We start from the raw sequence: 19745 nt of genomic DNA, 5'->3' as shown, positions 1-19745 counted from the left end.
ACATTTTTACATAAATAGGATATAATTGATATAGAGTTCATAAGGTATTCAAGGGAAAGGGAAAAGCATTGAACTGATCTGAAAAAAAAATGTTATATTTTTTTCCTTTTTTTTTTAAATTTTGTAAAAACAAAAATCAGACCTTGGCCCACTTGTATAAAACATCTCAACTCTTGAGATTTCCTCAAGTCTAAGATTTCCCACAGACAATACATTGCTTGAGATTTTCCTTAACTTTGAGATGTTTTATACAAGTGGGCCATGATCATGAAGGACCCACTCACAATTTCCTGTTTGGTCATGGTCTTGCCAGAGTTATTGTCCTGTAATGCCTGTTGGTGTTTCTTCCCACGCAAGTGACTCAGAAGGTGGACCTCTGATGGGATCTGTGACAGAAAATACACATCCTGTCATCTCCCGAAATACAAATCATGTGTTAGGGGAGATAACTCTACTCACATTTTGTCTTTAACTTTTTTCCATTTTTCTCATACTAGATCTTGGCTATTTGTCAGTATCAAATGAGATTGTTACCATACAAAGAGTCTTTCTCTCCTTAACTATAGGATGATGTCATTCTATTTGCTTACCAGGACGTTACAGATGGTACAAAGTTTCTTGGTGTCATAGGGAGCAATGTTAGGGGGCTCGTTGTGGTCCTCTGATGATAGGCGCTGGACAGTCATCTCAAAGGCTTTCTCACGAATCTGCTGGAGAGCTTCTTGGTGACGCTGAGTCGACTCATCTTGCTAAAATTTCATTTGTCAGAGGTTATGTTGCAGCAGCTAATTTTTCCATTTTCTCATCAGAACAAACTTTTTGAATTTCTGTTTTAAAACTTTAATCTATTCACAAAACAAGCAAGCCATAGCAACATTTTGCTTATAAGTATAATATTATTTCACTTGATGTGATACAATCGAAGCGCTAAGACCTGATCACAGTGATGTAAACTAGCCGATTGTTCTGCCCAATCAAGCTTTGGATTATATACCCAGGTAACTGTTAAAATCCATATTTTCCCAGTGTTAATTTCAGCAAGGTGGAATTCCTATGCCTACCATATGTACTAAAATTTGCCTTCAATAAGGAGAGCTGAACAGGACGAATGATCAGTTGTGGCAATCACTTGTGGTGTACAGCTTTACTTTTATCCTACACTGAAATGTCCCATTAAACCTTTTTGTACTGTCAACTGTCCATGTTGTACTGCCAACATCAACTGGACACAGAAGTGGGTGTGACTATGGGTCTCTATGGCAGTAGGTTACCTTTTGTTGTATCTTTTTCTGGAGCTCCTGTATGTGAGCTTGTTGTTGGGCGTTCAGTGCGGCCAGGCGCTCTTCTCTCTCCCTAAACACAAGCCACACAAGTTTTCATTAGTCAAGACCGTAAGGAGGCTCTTCTCTCTCCCTAAACACAAGTCACTCAAGTTCTCATAAGTCAAGGCCGTAAGGAGGCTCTTCTCTCTCCCCAAACACAAGTCACTCAAGTTCTCATAAGTCAAGGCCGTAAGGAGGCTCTTCTCTCTCACTAAACACAAGTCACTCAAGTTCTCATAAGTCAAGGCCGTAGGGAGGGTCTTCTCTCTCCCTAAACACAAGCCAGACAAGCTCTCATTAGTCAAGGCCGCAAGGAGGCTCTTCTCTCTCCCTAAACCCAAGTCACACAAGTTCTCATTAGTCAAGGCTGTAAGGAGGCTCTTCTCTCTCCCAAACACAAGTCACTCAAGTTCTCATAAGTCAAGGCCGTAAGGAGGCTCTTCTCTCTCCCTAAACACAAGCCAGACAAGCTCTCATTAGTCAAGGCCGCAAGGAGGCTCTTCTCTCTCCCTAAACACACGTCCCTCAAGTTCTCATAAGTCAAGGCCGTACGGAGGCTCTTCTCTCTCCCTAAACACACGTCCCTCAAGTTCTCATAAGTCAAGGCCGTACGGAGGCTCTTCTCTCTCCCTAAACCCAAGTCACACAAGTTCTCATTAGTCAAGGACGTAAGGAGTCTCTTCTCTCTCCCTAAACACAAGCCAGACAAGCTCTCATTAGTCAAGGCCGTACGGAGGCTCTTCTCTCTCCCTAAACACACGTCCCTCAAGTTCTCATAAGTCAAGGCCGTACGGAGGCTCTTCTCTCTCCCTAAACACACGTCCCTCAAGTTCTCATAAGTCAAGGCCGTAAGGAGGCTCTTATCTCTCCCTAAACACAAGTCACACAAGGTCTCATTAGTCAAGGCCGTAAGGAGCCTCTTCTCTCTCCCTAAACACAAGTCCCTCAAGTTCTCATAAGTCAAGGCCGTACGGAGGCTCTTCTCTCTCCCTAAACCCAAGTCACACAAGTTCTCATTAGTCAAGGCCGTGAGGAGTCTCTTCTCTCTCCCTAAGCACAAGTCAGACAAGTTCTCATTAGTCAAGGCCGTAAGGAGGCTCTTATCTCTCCCTAAACACAAGTCACACAAGTTCTCATAAGTCAAGGCCGTAGGGAGGGTCTTCTCTCTCCCTAAACACAAGTCAGACAAGTTCTCATTAGTCAAGGCCGTAAACAGGCTCTTCTCTCACCCTAAACACAAGTCACACAAGTTCTCATTAGTAAAGGCCGTAAGGAGGCTCTTCTCTCTCCCCAAACACAAGTCAGACAAGCTCTCATTAGTCAAGGCCGTAAGGAGTCTCTTCTCTCTCCCTAAACACAAGTCAGACAAGTTCTCATTAATCAAGGCCGTAAGGAGTCTCTTCTCTCTCCCTAAACACAAGTCAGACAAGCTCTCATTAGTCAAGGCCGTAAGGAGGCTCTTCTCTCTCCCTAAACACAAGTCACACAAGTTATCATTAGTCAAGGCAGTAAGGAGTCGAGAACAGTTTGTGTGTTACATAAACATGTTTAGTGCATAGTTGTGTTGATATTTGTTATTAATCCTACCACATCTTACTGTCGAGCCATGTTAAACCATCTACCACAGGGTTATCCTCACTTCCAAGCCAGCATTTTAGACAACAGTTTCGACTTTTGCTGTATTGAATTGTCCCAGTAGTCAAGCATTATTAAACTATCTGTCACTAAAACAGTTACACAATTTAGTCAGTGATTTAGGGGACTCATTGGACTTTTTCTATATAAAAGTGTCTCAGTAAAACATGTCATACAATCCATCCACATTTGCTATAATTGCAGGTGGCTGGAATATTGAGGTCATTCCACCACATTTAACCCTTCTCTGAATACAAACTTTTCCCTGATCCTGAGGGCCTCCAATCGTTCCTTCTCCTTTTCTTGTTGTTGATGTTCCACACGTGCATCACGCTGTTTGCGACGTTCCTCCATGTCTTTGAGTTTCGCCTGTCGCTCGGCGTACAGAGCACGCCGCCTCTCCTCCACAGCAGACTCCTTTGCAAGCTTTTCAACATGCTTTCGCTGGCGCTCTTCCTGTTACAGAGAAAATAACTGATGTTATTATTTCATCTCACAAATAAAACATCATCATTATAATTTGTTATGAAATGTGAATGGAAGTGATTCTCTGTTAAAACAAACATGATTAATTTTCAAGACAGCCCTTCTGTATTTTTAACCTGAGTAATGTAAAATCCTTTTTTATTCCGAGATATTGGTCCTAGTGATAGATCATTCAGATTGATCATACTGATTTTATTATATATTATATTACAAAGGTATCTATACAACAAATTGAAAAATACCTTTGAAAATTGAAAATACGATAAAAAGGATCATACGCATGGAACAACAGAGTTTAGTGTTAATGGCCTTATAATGAACGTAACAACCATTTAAAGCAAAATGGTTAAAACAATGATAAATTGTGATAAAAACAATGACTCGTGTGAGTAACATGAAGTCTATCAATAGCTGTTACAAGTACCTCCATGGTGTGGAGCCTGGCCTCCGACTCTTGATGTTTAGACATGATATCATGGCGCTTGTTTTGGGCATCCAGGGCGTTGATGAAGGCTATCTCATTGGCCTGTAAAACAACGACTAATTAATTACTGATTTTCTAATTAATTATCATTACATACTGCTTTCAAATTTCATTCAACAAAGGTTATAAATTACCACTTTTTCATTACAATGAAGGTCCTAATAATATTACAGTTGAGTCTGCTCAAGCGACCATCTGTATTAAACGACCATCTGTTTTATGCGACCACTTTTCATTCCTCCCAATCGTTTTTACTATGTAATTTAACTGTATTAAGCGACCATCTGTCTAATGCGACTAGCGACCACCCAATATGACCCCAAAATTATGTTAAACGACCACATTTTATACATTTTAGCAGACATATATACTACAAATTTCTGGCTTTATATGCCTCTGATTTTAACGTCCATGTTAGACAAAAATATACCAAACGATCGTTGAAATAGTTGTGTAACCTCCAAATTTGCGACCATCACCACATTTGACGAAGGGCTAATTCACGATCTTTTTACCAAGTTCAATGAAGAAATTTGGAGAAGAAAAAATAAATCCAAACTCATAATTAATTCATTGATGTGCAAAAACAAATAAAAAGTCATTTTTCTAACTGCCGATATTGATGATTTAGCAGTGAAAATATCGCAGGTGAGCAAAACCATTTTGATTGCGCGAGTGTCCTGCTAGGCAATGTAACCTTGAACCCTACGATATACTCCTTTTGATTGGATGAAGTACACTGGTAGGTTTTCATTCTTTAAATCGGGTCTGTTGAGAGATGTTCACAACAACACTATCGTTCGAAATTATCATTAAATATCAGCGCAACTGCGCACTAAATATGTTTATGTTAGCATACATAACGTTTCTAATTCCTCATCAATATTAAACGCCTTTAATAACATCCCTGAACTTCTCAACGCCAAAGTACTAACGACAACAATGCCAGTCTGTTTTATGGCAACATGCTGTCGACATTATTTTGGTATTTTTTTTAACTGGATTTTCTTTCCAGTTTCCATCGTAAAATAAGGAATAATACACGTGAACCCATCTGTTGGACCAACACAGGAACCGCTATCATTTCAACAATATATTTCGAAACAAGTTAGCTTATATCATGGTAATTACCGAAAACAGTCGTGTAAGTTGAGAACTTCAACAAGTCTCCGTCGATCTTTTGCTCTGAGTTAAATGACAATTTGGGGCGGTGGTCTGTTTACAGTTGTCTGAATAAGGAGTCGTTTGGTTATAGTCGGTTGTGTGTACAAAATATGGTCAAACTTTTATTAAACAACCGTTTTTTTAAATTTCCCTTAGTCAGTCGCTAAATACAGATTCCACTGTACATGGTATTGCCTTGTCATGATATGTAATTATGTATCTACACAAATTTCATCCATATGTATTTACTTGTTTAAACAAGAGGCCCAGAGGGCCTGTATCGCTTACCTGGATATCTAAGCAATCATGGCAAAATATTCTACAAATGATATCCAAGGGAATATGCCAAACCTGAAGGCCAGTCCTTGTAACATATCTGTATTAGATTTTTCGTGCCCAGCAATTTTATGCATGGTTATGGGGTGGGAATCTCAACTGTTTCCAAGCTGTGACTCAGAGACTAGGTCCCTAGGGTTTTGGCGACCCCAGGATCAATTCTAATATCATGACTGCATTTGTCTCTTTTTGCCCAGCATTTGTATATATAGTTTTTGGGTGGGGATCTCAACCCTTTCAAAGTTATGACCCAGGGGTTAAGTCTGCAAGGGTGGGGCAGACCCTGGGGTCAATTCTAATATCATGACTGCATTCGTCTCTTTATGCCATGCAACAATTGTATATATAGTTTTGGGGTGGGGATCTTAACCATTTCGAAGTTATGACCCAGGGGTTAAGTTTCCAAGCGTGGGGTAGTCCTCAAGGCCATCCTGGAAGCAGATTCCACTGTACATGGTATTGCCTTGTCATGATATGTAATTATGTATCTACACAAATTTCATCCATATGTATTTACTTGTTTAAACAAGAGGCCCAGAGGGCCTGTATCGCTCACCTGGAAATCTAAGCAATCATGGCAAAATATTCTACAAATGATATCCAAGGGAATATGCCAAACCCCAAGGCCAATCCTTGCAGCATATCTGTATTAGATTTTTCGTGCCTAACAATTTTATGCATGGTTATGGGGTGGGGATCTCAACTGTTTCCAAGCTGTGACTCAGAAACTAGGTCCCTAGGGTTTTGGCGACCCCAGGATCAATTCTAATATCATAACTGCATTTGTCTCTTTTTGCCCAGCATTTGTATATATAGTTTTTGGGTGGGGATCTCAACCCTTTCAAAGTTATGACCCAGGGGTTAAGTCTGCAAGGGTGGGGCAGACCCTGGGGTCAATTCTAATATCATGACTGCATTCATCTCTTTATGCCATGCAACAATTGTATATATAGTTTTGGGGTGGGGATCTTAACCATTTCGAAGTTATGACCCAGGGGTTAAGTTTCCAAGCGTGGGGTAGTCCCCAAGGCCATCCTGGAAGCCCATGTGCATTCATCTCTTTATAATCGGCAATTGTCTATATGGTTATAGGGTGGCGATCTCAACTGTTTCCAAGCTGTGACTAAGAAACTAGGTCCCTAGGGGTTCGGTCAGACCCAAGGGTCTATTCTAATATCATGACTGCATTCGTCTCTTTATGCCCAGCATTTGTATATATAGTTTTGGGGTGGGGATCACAACCGTTTTAAAGTTATAGCCCAGGGACTATGTCTCCAAGGGTGGGGCCAGACCCTAGAGCCATCCTGGAAGCAACAGTGCATTCTTCTCTTTATACTCAGCAATTGTTTATATGGTTATATGGTGGGGATCTCAACCATTTCAAAGTAATAAATTTATTTTGGCACCACCCCTTAGCCCCAGGGGTCAGCCCCACTATTTGTACAATTTTGAATCCCTGCCGCCCCATGAATAAATTTGATTAAATATGATTGATATCCAGTACATAGTTCTACAGAAGAAGTTGTTTATAGCAATACAGCCGAATTGCCCCCTTTTGACCCCGCCCCTCAGCCCCCTGGGGGGTCACTCCCACCATTTGTATGATTTTGAATCCCCACCACCTAGGGATGCTTCCAGTCAAATATGGTGGGGGTCCACCTCTTAGTTCCAGAGAAGAAGTCGCTTAAAGAAATAAAGCCAAAATGCCCCCTTTTAGCCCCACCCCTCAGCCATCTGGGGGGTCAGCCCCACCATTTGTACAATTTTGAATCCTCACCACCTAGGGATGCTTCCAGTGAAATATGGTTGATATCCATCTCTTAGTTCCAGAGAAGAAGTCGCTTAAAGAAATAAAGCCAAATTGCCCCCTTTTAGCCCCACCCCTCAGCCATCTGGGGGGTCAGCCCCACCATTTGTACAATTTCGAATCCCCACCACCTAAGGATGCTTCCAGTCAAATTTAGTTTAATTCCAATCAGTGGTTAAGAAGAAGTCGTTTAAAGAAATTGTTGATGGACGGACGACGGACAGAGGGACGGAGGAACGACGGACGCCACGGTATGGCATAAGCTCACCTTGGTCCTTTGGACCAGGTGAGCTAATAATACTGCTGAGACACAAACTAGACACTAATAAAACTGACATTTGATCTTTAAACCATGACCTTGATCTAGGGGTCATGTTACCTTTGCCTCCTCCTCATGAGCTTTCTGTGCCTTCATTCTAAGCTGTAGGTGGCGCTTCTCCTCGGCTCTCGTCATCTTACTCTGGATTGTCCCCTTCCTCTGTCTCATCAGCTCTTCCTTCCACGCTCGTACCTCCTCAACCTTTGAAAACACACTCTTTTTATTGCAGTTGTACAGTAAAACCCTGACATAACGCCCATAGTTTTATATAGGTCATACAGTTTACAGTAAAACCCTGACATAACGCCCCTAGTTTTATATTGGTCATACAGTTTACAGTAAAACCCTGACATAACGTCCCCAATTTTTATATATAGGTCATACAGTTTACAGTAAAACCCTGACATAACGCCCCTAGTTTTATATAGGTTATACAGTTTACAGTAAAACCCTGACATAATGCCCCTAGTTTTATATAGGTCATAAAGTTTACAGTAAAACCCTGACATAACGCCCCTAGTTTTATATTGGTCATGCAGTTTACAGTAAAACCCTGACATAATGCCCCTAGTTTTATATATAGGTCATACAGTTTACAGTAAAACCCTGACATAATGCCCCTAGTTTTATATAGGTCATACAGTTTACAGTAAAACCCTGACATAACGCCCCTTGTTTTATATAGGTCATACAGTTTACAGTAAAACCCTGACATAATGCCCTTAGTTTTATATTGGTCATACAGTTTACAGTAAAACCCTGACATAATGCCCCTAGTTGTATATAAGTCATACAGTTTACAGTAAAACCCTGACATAATGCCCCTAGTTGTATATATAGGTCATACAGTTTAACATAATTTAAGTGTAATAACCCTCATTTTATTTACAACAATGTGTAGTGCCTCCATTTTATTGGCCAATGTGCAACGCGTTTTTCACAAAACCTTCAGTACTGTGTACAAAGTACCAAAATCAGCTGTAAGTGTTAAATGGTTCTAGATTAGATTTGTATCTCTAAAGCTAAAATGTTTCTTATATTGCAAGATTTTTCTGTGTATCTCACATTATATTGTTGAATTAAATGAATGTGGCTCCTTGGCTGTCCATAGATATAAGGGAGACAACTCCAGCATGCTTATCATTCTGAAATGAATTTTACTTTTCTAAATAGAACCAACAAAAACCTAGTTTAACAATCATAATGATCAACAAAATTAAGAACGGAGAACACAGTAAGTTAGAATCTCTCCATATTGCCTTTAATTACACAGCTTCACCTTTTTAGACAATTCTCCAAGTCTTTCAGACTTCTCATGCATGAATTTCTCGCGGAGTTCCCGAGCCTTGGCTTGCTTCTCCTCGTGTCTCTTCCTGGACTCTGTGGGGGACCTGTGAACGGTACTACAACACAATGAAGGTTTAGTGGCACTACCGCAAGCACATTCTACAGAAACGTACAAATGTATGGGTGGTAAGGATATTTATGGGTGGTAGGTGAATGCATGGAGAACGTTAATTACACACATAGGGATGACTTAGTACTTGCCTGTCACAGTGAGTGATCTATTTATTTAAATCAATGTAAATCAGCTGGCATTACAGGCGATAAGTACTGCAGATTGCCGTGATCACGGGTGATAGGGGGGTAACTTTGATTGGTGTGATTACACTGATCTTTTACTAAATTGATTTTTACCTCCTTTCAGTGTCAGTGACATTCAGCACAAATGTTACTTGACTTTCATAGTACGGAAAAGAAATAAGGCCATAAAATATAGAGTGAGTAATATTCACTGGAAATTATGTCTTTTGATTGGTAAAATTAAAGTGCTCACATGAATAAAATTTCTCTATATTTTAAGTTTTCAGGAAGGTAAGGAGGTATGGTTGGATGACATAATAAGATACGTTGATACAGAGGAAGTGTGGTATAGAGGGATGGCGTTACCGGCGCCAGGAAGGCAAGGAGGTATGGTTGGATGACATAATAAGATACGTTGATACAGAGTAAGTGTGGTATAGAGGGATGGCGTTACCGGCGCCAGGAAGGCAAGGAGGTATGGTTGGATGACATAATAAGATACGTTGATACAGAGTAAGTGTGGTATAGAGGGATGGCGTTACCGGCGCCAGGAAGGCAAGGAGGTATGGTTGGATGACATAATAAGATACGTTGATACAGAGTAAGTGTGGTATAGAGGGATGGCGTTACCGGCGCCAGGAAGGCAAGGAGGTATGGTTGGATGACATAATAAGATACGTTGATACAGAGTAAGTGTGGTATAGAGGGATGGCGTTACCGGCGCCAGGAAGGCAAGGAGGTATGGTTGGATGACATAATAAGATACGTTGATACAGAGTAAGTGTGGTATAGAGGGATGGCGTTACCGGCGCCAGGAAGGCAAGGAGGTATGGTTGGATGACATAATAAGATACGTTGATACAGAGTAAGTGTGGTATAGAGGGATGGCGTTACCGGCGCCAGGAAGGCAAGGAGGTATGGTTGGATGACATAATAAGATACGTTGATACAGAGTAAGTGTGGTATAGAGGGATGGCGTTACCGGCGCCAGGAAGGCAAGGAGGTATGGTTGGATGACATAATAAGATACGTTGGTACAGAGTAAGTGTGGTATAGAGGGATGGCGTTACCGGCGCCAGGAAGGCAAGGAGGTATGGTTGGATGACATAATAAGATACGTTGATACAGAGTAAGTGTGGTATAGAGGGATGGCGTTACCGGCGCCAGGAAGGTAAGGAGGTATGGTTGGATGACATAAGATACAGTGGTACAGAGGAAACAAGGTACAGAGGGGATTGTACTATCTGTGGCAGGAAGGTAAGAAGGTTTGGTAGGAGGGTCGACTAAGATACGGTGGTAGCGAGAGGAAGGCCTTACCTGCGGCGGGAAGGCGAGGACAATTTCTCATGCATGTGTACTCCATGACCGGGAGTCCTGGTCTCAGCATCGTCAACAATCTCTCCCCATGACATCTTTGGCTTCCCCTCAGCTTCTATAAATAGCGAAAAACTTGTCTGCTGGATAACCGAACTACTCGGTACAGAAGCGGAAGTAAAACCTATCAATCAATCAATCAATAAATCACATATACTGGCTCAAGTGCTTCTATTGCAACCTTGGTTGAAATATAATACTATTACAAAGATAAGTGAAAAGTTCAAAAAGAAAGTGTCTGATATTTATCTTGATCAATATAAGTGAGATATCTTACCGTCATATTGGGCACAGAGAATATCCCAGTCCAATGTCTGTCCAGAAGCCTCCAAAGAACTCATTGTGTTCTGCAAGTAGAGTAGTATAGGGAAGTTACACAAGTAAAACTGGAACTTTTCTTATTTATCCAAAACAATTTTTAATAGCCATGTAAACTCAAGAAGGAGTTATTTTGTATAACTATTACTTGAAAATTGCTATGTATACTCCTGAAAATATTTGGTACACAAGCCCCCAAGAGTGTGCATACCAATGATGAGGTTCCAACTAAACTAGTCCTGAGAAAGGTGATCAAATGGGCCAACACTTGTTCCCGACACCGCATATAGAAGGTGACTTACATGATCTTCCAACTAGGTCTACATGTTTCATTACCTCCAGGAAACTTTCTGTGTTAAATTTCAAAATGAAACTCTTTTTCTTTCTTTTTTGTTATATGTACACGCAGTAAAACAGTATTTTAGTCATAACTAACTGAGGGTTATTGTTTTAAATCCTAAGCTATGCCTGTTTCATTTTCAGCTTGAATGATTATAAAAATATTGATTGATTGATAGAATGAAGGTTGATAGACATAGTTTTGTAAATTATGATTGACCAAGCTCACCCCTAGGTCACTCTCAGTCTCGACCTCAATGACAGAGTTTGACTTGACTAAACTCACCCAAAGGTCACTATCCGTCTCTGTCTGGACCTCAATGACAGAGTTTGACTTTACTAAGCTCACCCCTAGGTCACTCTCCGTCTCAGTCTGGACCTCAATGACAGAGTTTGACTTTACTAAGCTCACCCCTAGGTCACTCTCCGTCTCAGTCTGGACCTCAGTGACACAGTTTAACTTGACTAAGCTCACCCCTAGGTCACTCTCCGTCTCAGTCTCAACCTCAATGACAGAGTTCTGTTCCTGGGCGAGGGCCTTGAGCCATGTCTCCTCCTCCTGTATGGCCGACTCCAGTGCCTGCTCCTGCTCCTCCTCCAGTTCCCGGGTCAATGTATCCTCCTCCTCAAGTGCTGTTGCTAATGCCTACAACCGACCAATCACATCACATTATAGTTGGAATAGGTCTCTACCGTAGTCTAATTACCAATCCAGAGGACTATTAAATTACATCACATTGGATTGCAGTAATCACATATTTTCTATGATTACAACAGGCATAATGGATTTATTCTAAACACGTGCGCATACAAAATTTAATTCAAAATAACATTTTTAAAAATAAATTTCCCTTCACATGTATACAAGGTTATTTTTATGTGGTGCAAATTCTGCAACTAAGTTCAGAATCCAACTGAGCAGCATACGCATCATCCTCTTCATCCTGTTGTCTGTCCTTCTCCTCTTCATCCTGTTGTCGGTCCTTCTCCTGACTTTCCAATCCAATCATTTATAAATTTCTCTCTTGACAATGATCATTTTTAATTCAGATAAGAAAATAAAAAGTTTCAACTCGAATTTAACTAATTTGTTAAAATTAAACTAACTGCATTAAACTAAATTCTGAAAAAGGCTGAAATGAGCCAAAAGGCTGATTTTTTTTTTTTAGCTTTGTTATATTAAAGCAAAGTTTCATTTAGCTCAACTGACAGCTTCTTATTAATGACTTTACAATTTTTTCTCCATGTATGCAAAAAAGGGGTAGAAGTAGTGATAGTTTATATAGGCAGATTTTCAAATTCAGAGGGATGTAATCAATCCCTCACTCTGGATAAAACACTGCAGTATTAATCTTACACTGTCTAACTGGGCAGCATACGCATCATCCTCTTCATCCTGTTGTCTGTCCTTCTCCTCTTCATCCTGTTGTCTGTCCTTCTCCTCTTCATCCTGTTGTTGGTCCTTCTCCTGACTTTCCAAATCAAGCCTTTCCTCGTCATCACCCTTAGTTTCCTGGTTCACTGGAACCTCTCCTTGACGAAGACCGTCTGATGATGCTCCTTGGACATGACTACCTTGAGAATCTGTACCTTTAAGCTTGCTGTCAATCGGAGAATCTGCACATTTAATAACCAATAAAGAATCTGTCTCTCCTTTTTCCATAACCTTGCTCAGAATAACACTAGAGTCCTCTACCTTGAGATCGAGGGACTGTGATTTTTTCATGTCCTTTTTCGTGGTAGAGCGCCCTCTGGCAGGTGCCGGAGATGAACCTTTTGTTACCGAACCACTGTAAGACATCTTCGTTCCTACTGTTGGCTCGGAGCTTCGACTCACGCCCGATATGTTGGGGGATGACCTAGACACGCTAGGCAAAGATTTCTTTAGGGTTGGGCTCACTCTAGCCCCACTAGTCCGCCCCGACTGAGACACAGACAAGTCACTTTGAGATGAGGCAATCTGCCGACGACTTTCACTGGGACGATTTTCCTTTTCACTATCCTTACTATCAGTTCTCTGTCGAGTTCCATTGTTCTGATTGCCACCAGCTACAGACTTTTTTGACAATGGACTTTTATTTCCACCAGCCACAGACTTTTTTGCCAGTGGACTCTTCTCCATTTTAGTTTGACCATGTCCAGTTTTACTAGCATGTGGGTCAGAAAGAGTTCGTTTTAAATTCTTTCGTCCGAGGTTCTGACCAACTCCTGTCAGATTTTCTAGAGACCTCTGTGAGGGTGACTGTCGCGCTTTACACTTGCTTCCCCTTTGCACTGTCTCCCAGCCGTCATTATCATCTGTAAAATAGAAACAGAAATCAGGGTCGGAGTCAGATGTGTTCAATAAATACAGTACAGTGACATTTTGCCTCCTTGATGCAAGATATAAGAATCGTAATTACTTCCAAAACCAAAGTATGACTGACTAGGTTTCACTATATCCAAGACTAAACCTGTTGAAAATGTTTGAGGCAAACCCTGATAATGTAAAAGATATGAGATATCTGCAGGCATCAGATTCAGGAGGTAATTTGGAACTACGAGTAGCAATGGATATAGGGAGGATTATGCTTGTAAATCACCCAATTGCTATGTATACTTGTTTGAAGTGCTGTGCCAATAGGCTTAATTCCTAAGGGATAATGCATAAAGAAACGGAACTGAATAGTATGAGCGGACCAGAACATTTAAATGCTGATTCAAATGTTTCAAATGACAAAACTAACATTTGATATTTATCAAAATGCAAAAGTACTTCAAAAAGAGGCTCATCGGGCCTGTATTACTGTAGACTTGTCTAGTTTAGATAAAGAAGGAAACAGTCAAGAAATTGAAATATTTCAGGAGCTTGAGATCATGATGGCCATGTCAAATATTTTATTGACCATAAATTTTAAAATACCCTGTAACACCAATATGGGTGAGGAGAGCTAGGAGTTGTCTAACATACAAACACGTGTGTACCTTCTATGGTATTACTGCCGTCTGTGTCAGGCTCCGAGGCAGAGATCCCGTTCTGTGTGACAGGTGGTGGTGGCAGAGGTAGGGTGCTTGTAGGGGAGACAACTTCAGGGACGTCAGCCGAACATGAAGCTGCCACTTTACCCTTCACCTTGTCTGCCCAGCTACTGTGTCCCAACCTAAAGGGAGATAAGCGTAGAGTATATGAACAGTCTTTCTCTCACAGCCTACCGGTAAGGGCAGATCATAAAATAGTACATAATATAATCAAGAAAACTACCTTGCCTCCTGTTCCTGGTGAAAACCCTTCTGAACACCTTGTTAAGAATACTGCCAATAATAGATCTACTAATTTTACAATGAATTTTTCCAAGGTGTTTAATTTTTTTTCATAAATTCACTTCAAACGTTCCATATTGATTTCAACCTTAGATATTCACAACAGGCACATTTTCCACCAAACACCTACTTCAATTGGCACAATACAGTGAACTTTCCCTACTAATACCACTTATCTGCCATTAAGATCTGCCATTTATTTCATAACCTTAATTAATTTATTTTTTATTACACACTGTTCCTGAAAAGATCTTTTGTTACAATTAAGGCATTAAATTACTTAAACAAAATACAATATCTCTTTAAAGAAAGGAAGAGTTGTTAAAAGCTAGTAATTCTTCAAAACATCATTAGACTTTTTTTTATTTAATCTAGTTTCAAAAATAGTTCCCTCAATAACTTACAATGTCTATGAAGGCTATACAGATATCCAATTTAAACACCTTTGGACAATAAGCAACAGATTAATTATTCATGAATTTAACACATGTAGAAAACTCTGGCCCTTATCATGTGCTAAAATTATTTCAATACATAGAATCATATTATTATTAATCATATTATCATTGAATTATATTATTAATCATACACATTGCAGATGTATATATTGCTACACTTATTGCTACATATATTGCTATATTTTCATACGACAAAAATACCTGTTGGGAACATGTTTGGAAGCATTTAAATACAGGTGTCCTGTCCAAATATCATTGTACATTTAATGAGGAGGTTGAAGACATCCATTGGTAAAAAAATAATAATATCTGGGCAACAAGGAAAAACAACTGCGCCATTAAGCCACATAATGTTGATAGCATTAGGCACATAATGTTCCAAATTGCTGGCATTCCGACAATAAAGCACTGGCCGACTATGATTAAGATAATGGTGTTTATAAATATAGGTTATAGCCATGTAGTGCTACAGTTTATTAATAAAACACTCTATTAACATCTAATCGTTATTTGTTCCTTGAAAAATATCTATCTGTTCGCAGACATAACACAATCAAAAATTCTCACTAATATCTCGCATGGGAAAACTAAATCAAAATTTTACATAAAACTAGAACACTGACAGGTCAGTAAGGGCCCCGTCTTGTGGCAATATATTCCCCATAATCATCAAGAAGCAATCTGCCCATATAGCTGAGCTTGACGTTTGATATTTGGACTTCAAAAAGAATCGCAAGGAAGCAAAATAGACATTTTATATGTACTATGATGTGAGTCTTGTTTCCTTCCACCTACATATTTGCTGGGCTAACAGAAATGTTAATACCGGTGCAATATTCATTTGTTAGCTTTGATTTGTTTTATTTCACCTTATATACCTCCTCAATCATGAGCCAGGGTCAATGTCAGAGATCCACTTTGTCTTTGACCTTTGGACCCAAATGACTTTGACCATTAACCCAGTGACCCTGATCTTTGGTCAGTTGACTTATTCTTTAATTCCGACCAACTTTGCTTCTTAATATCATAACAAAATGTTCATCAGTGAAAAATACAAAACTTGACCTTGACCCTTTGGACTCCGTAACCTGGACCTAATGTCAGTTGACTCTGCGTTAAGTTCTGAACAACATTGCTTCATAATCTCACAACAAAATTTTTATCAGGGAAAAGGTACAAAATGTAACCTTCACCTTTGACACAGTGACCTTGACCTTTGGTCAATTGACTCCTTGTTTAATTCTGAGCTACATTGCTTCAAAGTGTCATAGCAAAATGTTCACCAGTGAAAAGATACAAAATTTAACCTTGACCTTTGACCCAATGACCTTGACCTTTGGTAAATTGAAACTCCTTGTTTAATTCTGATCAACTTTGCTTCATCATGTCATAACAAAATGTTCATCAGTGAAAAGATGCAAAATTTGACCTTGACCTTTGAATCTAATGACCTTGACCTTTGACCTCGACTTTTTACCTCAGTGTGTCTCTTTGTTTAATTCCCAACAACTTTGCTCCATAATGTCATAGCGAATTGGTTCACCAGTGAAAAGCTACAAAATTTGACCTTGACCCCTGACCCGATGACCTTGACCTTTGGTCAGTTGACTGCTTGTTTAATTCTGATCAACTTTGCTCCATAATGTCATAACAAAATGTTCATCAGTGAAAAGATGTAAAATTTGACCTTGACCTTTGAACCTAATGACCTTGACCTTTGACCTTGACTTTTTGCCTCAATGTGTATTTTTGTGAACTGAACATCTTGACCACGTTTCATGTACATCGGTCAATAAATACCAAAGTTATCAGCCAGGAACAAAATTTGTGGACAGACAGACAGAGTGATTACTATAGGGCACCCATATCTCCGATACGGGGCCCTAACGAGTACCAATCAAAACTTAACACAAAACAGAGGACAAAATAAAAATGTACACAAATATTTGATGACAGTGTATTATATGCACTGATAAAAAAATTACAGAAATATTTGATGACTGAAATCAATCAAAAGTTTAGATATACCTGACAAAATTACCAATCAAAATTTTACACAAATAGGTAGAATTAAAACATAGCCACAGACAAAGAAGCACAAACAATCATTACTCAGATCTCTGGTCCGGAAAGGTGAGCACCCTCTGTGCGGGGCTCGGAGAACTCGTACTCCTGCCGTGACCCTGGGTACCAGCACTTTTACCTGGTGACATTTTTCTCACTTCCCATGCAATTGAAGTTGGCCTGAAAACAGTGCAAATCAAAATCAAGGTAAAGCAAATAAAAAACAAAAGATTTGAAGCTGGTTTCTCTTCCAAGATATACACAGGAGAAATGTTCAAATCCACACCCAAGTAATCCCCAAATCTAATCAAAATGGATATCGTATTGATTCTAACAATAGCCTGGGTGATTTTTAGAAAACATGATCAAACAAAACCATGGGAGGGGAGATTTACTGGCGACAAATTTGAAATTTGTTTACTCTGCAAGGAAATATGCATATGTTTTTCAACGGACAGTGGGTCGGATTATTATTCAATATGCAAGTACAATGCTTTTCTGTGTACACACTGCCCATCTCTAGCAGGGCCACCAACACTATTATGACAGTAGACTTTGCTGAACACTATTTGGAACTTGACTATCATCAGACCCAACCAATGTTCGTTGAAAAACAGATGCATATGCATTGTATTTGAAGAAAAGTTACAATAAGCACATCCATGCATGTCTAACCGTATGTTTGGTCTAAGTCATTGAACTTCTACATCCATGCATGTCTAATCTCATGTTTGGTCTAATTCATTGGACTTCTACATCCATGCATGTCTTACCTTATGTTTGGTCTAAGTCATTGGACTTCTACATCCATGCATGTCTTACCTTATGTTTGGTCTAAGTCATTCAACTTCTACATCCATGCATGTCTAACCGTATGTTTGGTCTAGGTCATTGGCCTTCTACATCCATGCATGGCTAATCTTATGTTTGGTCTAGGTCATTGGACTTCTACATCCATGCATGTCTAACCTTATGTTTGGTCTAGGCCATTGGACTTCTACATCCATGCATGTCTAATCTTATGTTTGGTCTAATTCATTGGACTTCTACATCCATGCATGTCTAACCTTATGTTTGGTCTAAGTCATTGGACTTCTACACCTTAATGCAGTCAAAGCATAGTATATCACTTTCCTAATGGCATCATTTAAAACTGCTGCAAGCGATAATTACATTTTATAGATCGGTATAATCGATCCATATAAATAAACAAAACTATCTGCAGTAAGCCTTATTTGTTGTGGTTTGTTATTATATTCTGACCTAACGATCATCATTCCGTAAAATTTATAATCGGAAATACAATCTAAGTTAAGGATGACAATTTCATGATTACATTGAAGCCACACCACTAAAGGGAAGGCCAATTATTGGGGATATCTTCAAAATCGGTAAATAGAATCAATATTGTAGTCTTGAATAATGAACCTAAATAAGCCAGATTACAATACAACTTTTATGTTGAGCAACAGAAGTATTACATCAACAGGCATAATGCAGGAGAGACAAAGACTTAGCGGCACCAAGCTTATCTACATACATGTACATCATCAATGCTCGTAAGTTATAATCTAGCCTGAAATAGAGAGATCACAAAAGTTGGTTGTACCCAAATATTACCAGAATATTATAAGCTCCTGGTTTCGGGGTGTATACCCTATTATAGTGCAGAAAATATACAGTTGTCCAGATTCTATAAACCGATATATTACATATCAATTTATAGCTGCATTGAGATATATATTAGATACATGTACATAAAAACTTGCATAGACATTCGTTTTATTAAAAAAAAAAAAATCACAATCCTTCATGTTTTTTTATACTGAACATTCATTAACACAGCAAGTTTTAATCACTTACAAGATCACATAATTCTAGAGCAAAGGCTATCAGATTATTCATTTGATGTCATATTACAATTGACCATAACAAAAATCAAATTTTGAAAGAAGAGCAAGAAAGATGACTGTAAAACAATTGCCTTCTCAATCAATTTCTGTAGGGACTGCAGATGTGTATAATACACTTTTGACAGAAGACAGAAAAGTGAAGAAATCGCTGACTGACCTGTCTCCTTCTTTAGCCGATTCCTCAAAGGCACGCAGCATGTGGAGCCTCTCTATGAGAGACTTAAAGTCCCGGGTACTCTGTTCTAGCATCATGATCACTTCCTGTTGACATAAATACATCGCCACTTTAAGAACACCAAGTAAGGAAGTTACAAACATTTTACATGTCGTATTCTTCTGATATTGGATTTTTTCTATTGCCAGGACATACGACTAACAGTAAAAGCTTCTCATAGAAATCACCTCTATTGACAGGACATACAACTAACAGTCAAACCTTCTCATAGAAATCACCTCCATTGACAGGACATACGACTAGCAGTCAAACCTTCTCATAGAAATCACCTCCATTGACAGGACAAATGACTAACAATCAAACCTTCTTATAGAAATCACCTCTATTGACAGGAAATACAACTAACAGTCAAACCTTCTTATAGAAACCACCTCTATTGACAGGACATATGACTAACAGTCAAACCTTCTCATAGAAATCCCCTCCATTGACAGGACATACGACTAGCAGTCAAACCTTCTAATAGAAATCACCTCTATTGACAGGACATACGACTAACAGTCAAACCATCTAATAGAAATCACCTCTTTTGACAAGACATACAACTAACAGTCAAACCTTCTTATAGAAATCACCTCTATTGACAGGACATATGACTAACAGTCAA

At 39.4% G+C, this 19745-nt stretch overlaps 1 protein-coding gene across 7 annotated transcripts in view; it reads right to left on the bottom strand.

The window, feature by feature from the left end:
• Window positions 1-19745, bottom strand: part of LOC110455990 (S phase cyclin A-associated protein in the endoplasmic reticulum-like) — a 108034-nt gene that overhangs the window by 63935 nt on the left and 24354 nt on the right. For 5 of the 7 annotated variants that reach the window (XM_021506488.1, XM_021506492.1, XM_021506494.1 and 2 more), the window contains exons 4-17: window positions 19061-19164; window positions 17039-17170; window positions 14133-14308; window positions 12526-13466; window positions 11518-11814; window positions 10789-10858; window positions 10455-10569; window positions 8833-8956; window positions 7614-7754; window positions 3868-3969; window positions 3217-3413; window positions 1272-1353; window positions 591-749; window positions 285-386 (exon numbers count right to left, since the gene is read on the bottom strand). In XM_021506488.1, coding sequence (XP_021362163.1) covers window positions 285-386; window positions 591-749; window positions 1272-1353; window positions 3217-3413; window positions 3868-3969; window positions 7614-7754; window positions 8833-8956; window positions 10455-10569; window positions 10789-10858; window positions 11518-11814; window positions 12526-13466; window positions 14133-14308; window positions 17039-17170; window positions 19061-19164 — 2742 coding nt within the window. The remainder of the gene's footprint in view (window positions 1-284; window positions 387-590; window positions 750-1271; window positions 1354-3216; window positions 3414-3867; window positions 3970-7613; window positions 7755-8832; window positions 8957-10454; window positions 10570-10788; window positions 10859-11517; window positions 11815-12525; window positions 13467-14132; window positions 14309-17038; window positions 17171-19060; window positions 19165-19745) is intronic. The other 2 variants (XM_021506490.1, XM_021506491.1) reach the window with 2 other exon arrangements.

This window comes from Mizuhopecten yessoensis, unplaced genomic scaffold (assembly GCF_002113885.1).
Source record: "Mizuhopecten yessoensis strain PY_sf001 unplaced genomic scaffold, ASM211388v2 scaffold8449, whole genome shotgun sequence".
NCBI classification, from domain to species: Eukaryota; Metazoa; Mollusca; class Bivalvia; order Pectinida; family Pectinidae; genus Mizuhopecten; species Mizuhopecten yessoensis.
Note: the sequence above shows the minus strand (reverse complement) of the source record. Positions and strands in the feature narration are given on the sequence as shown.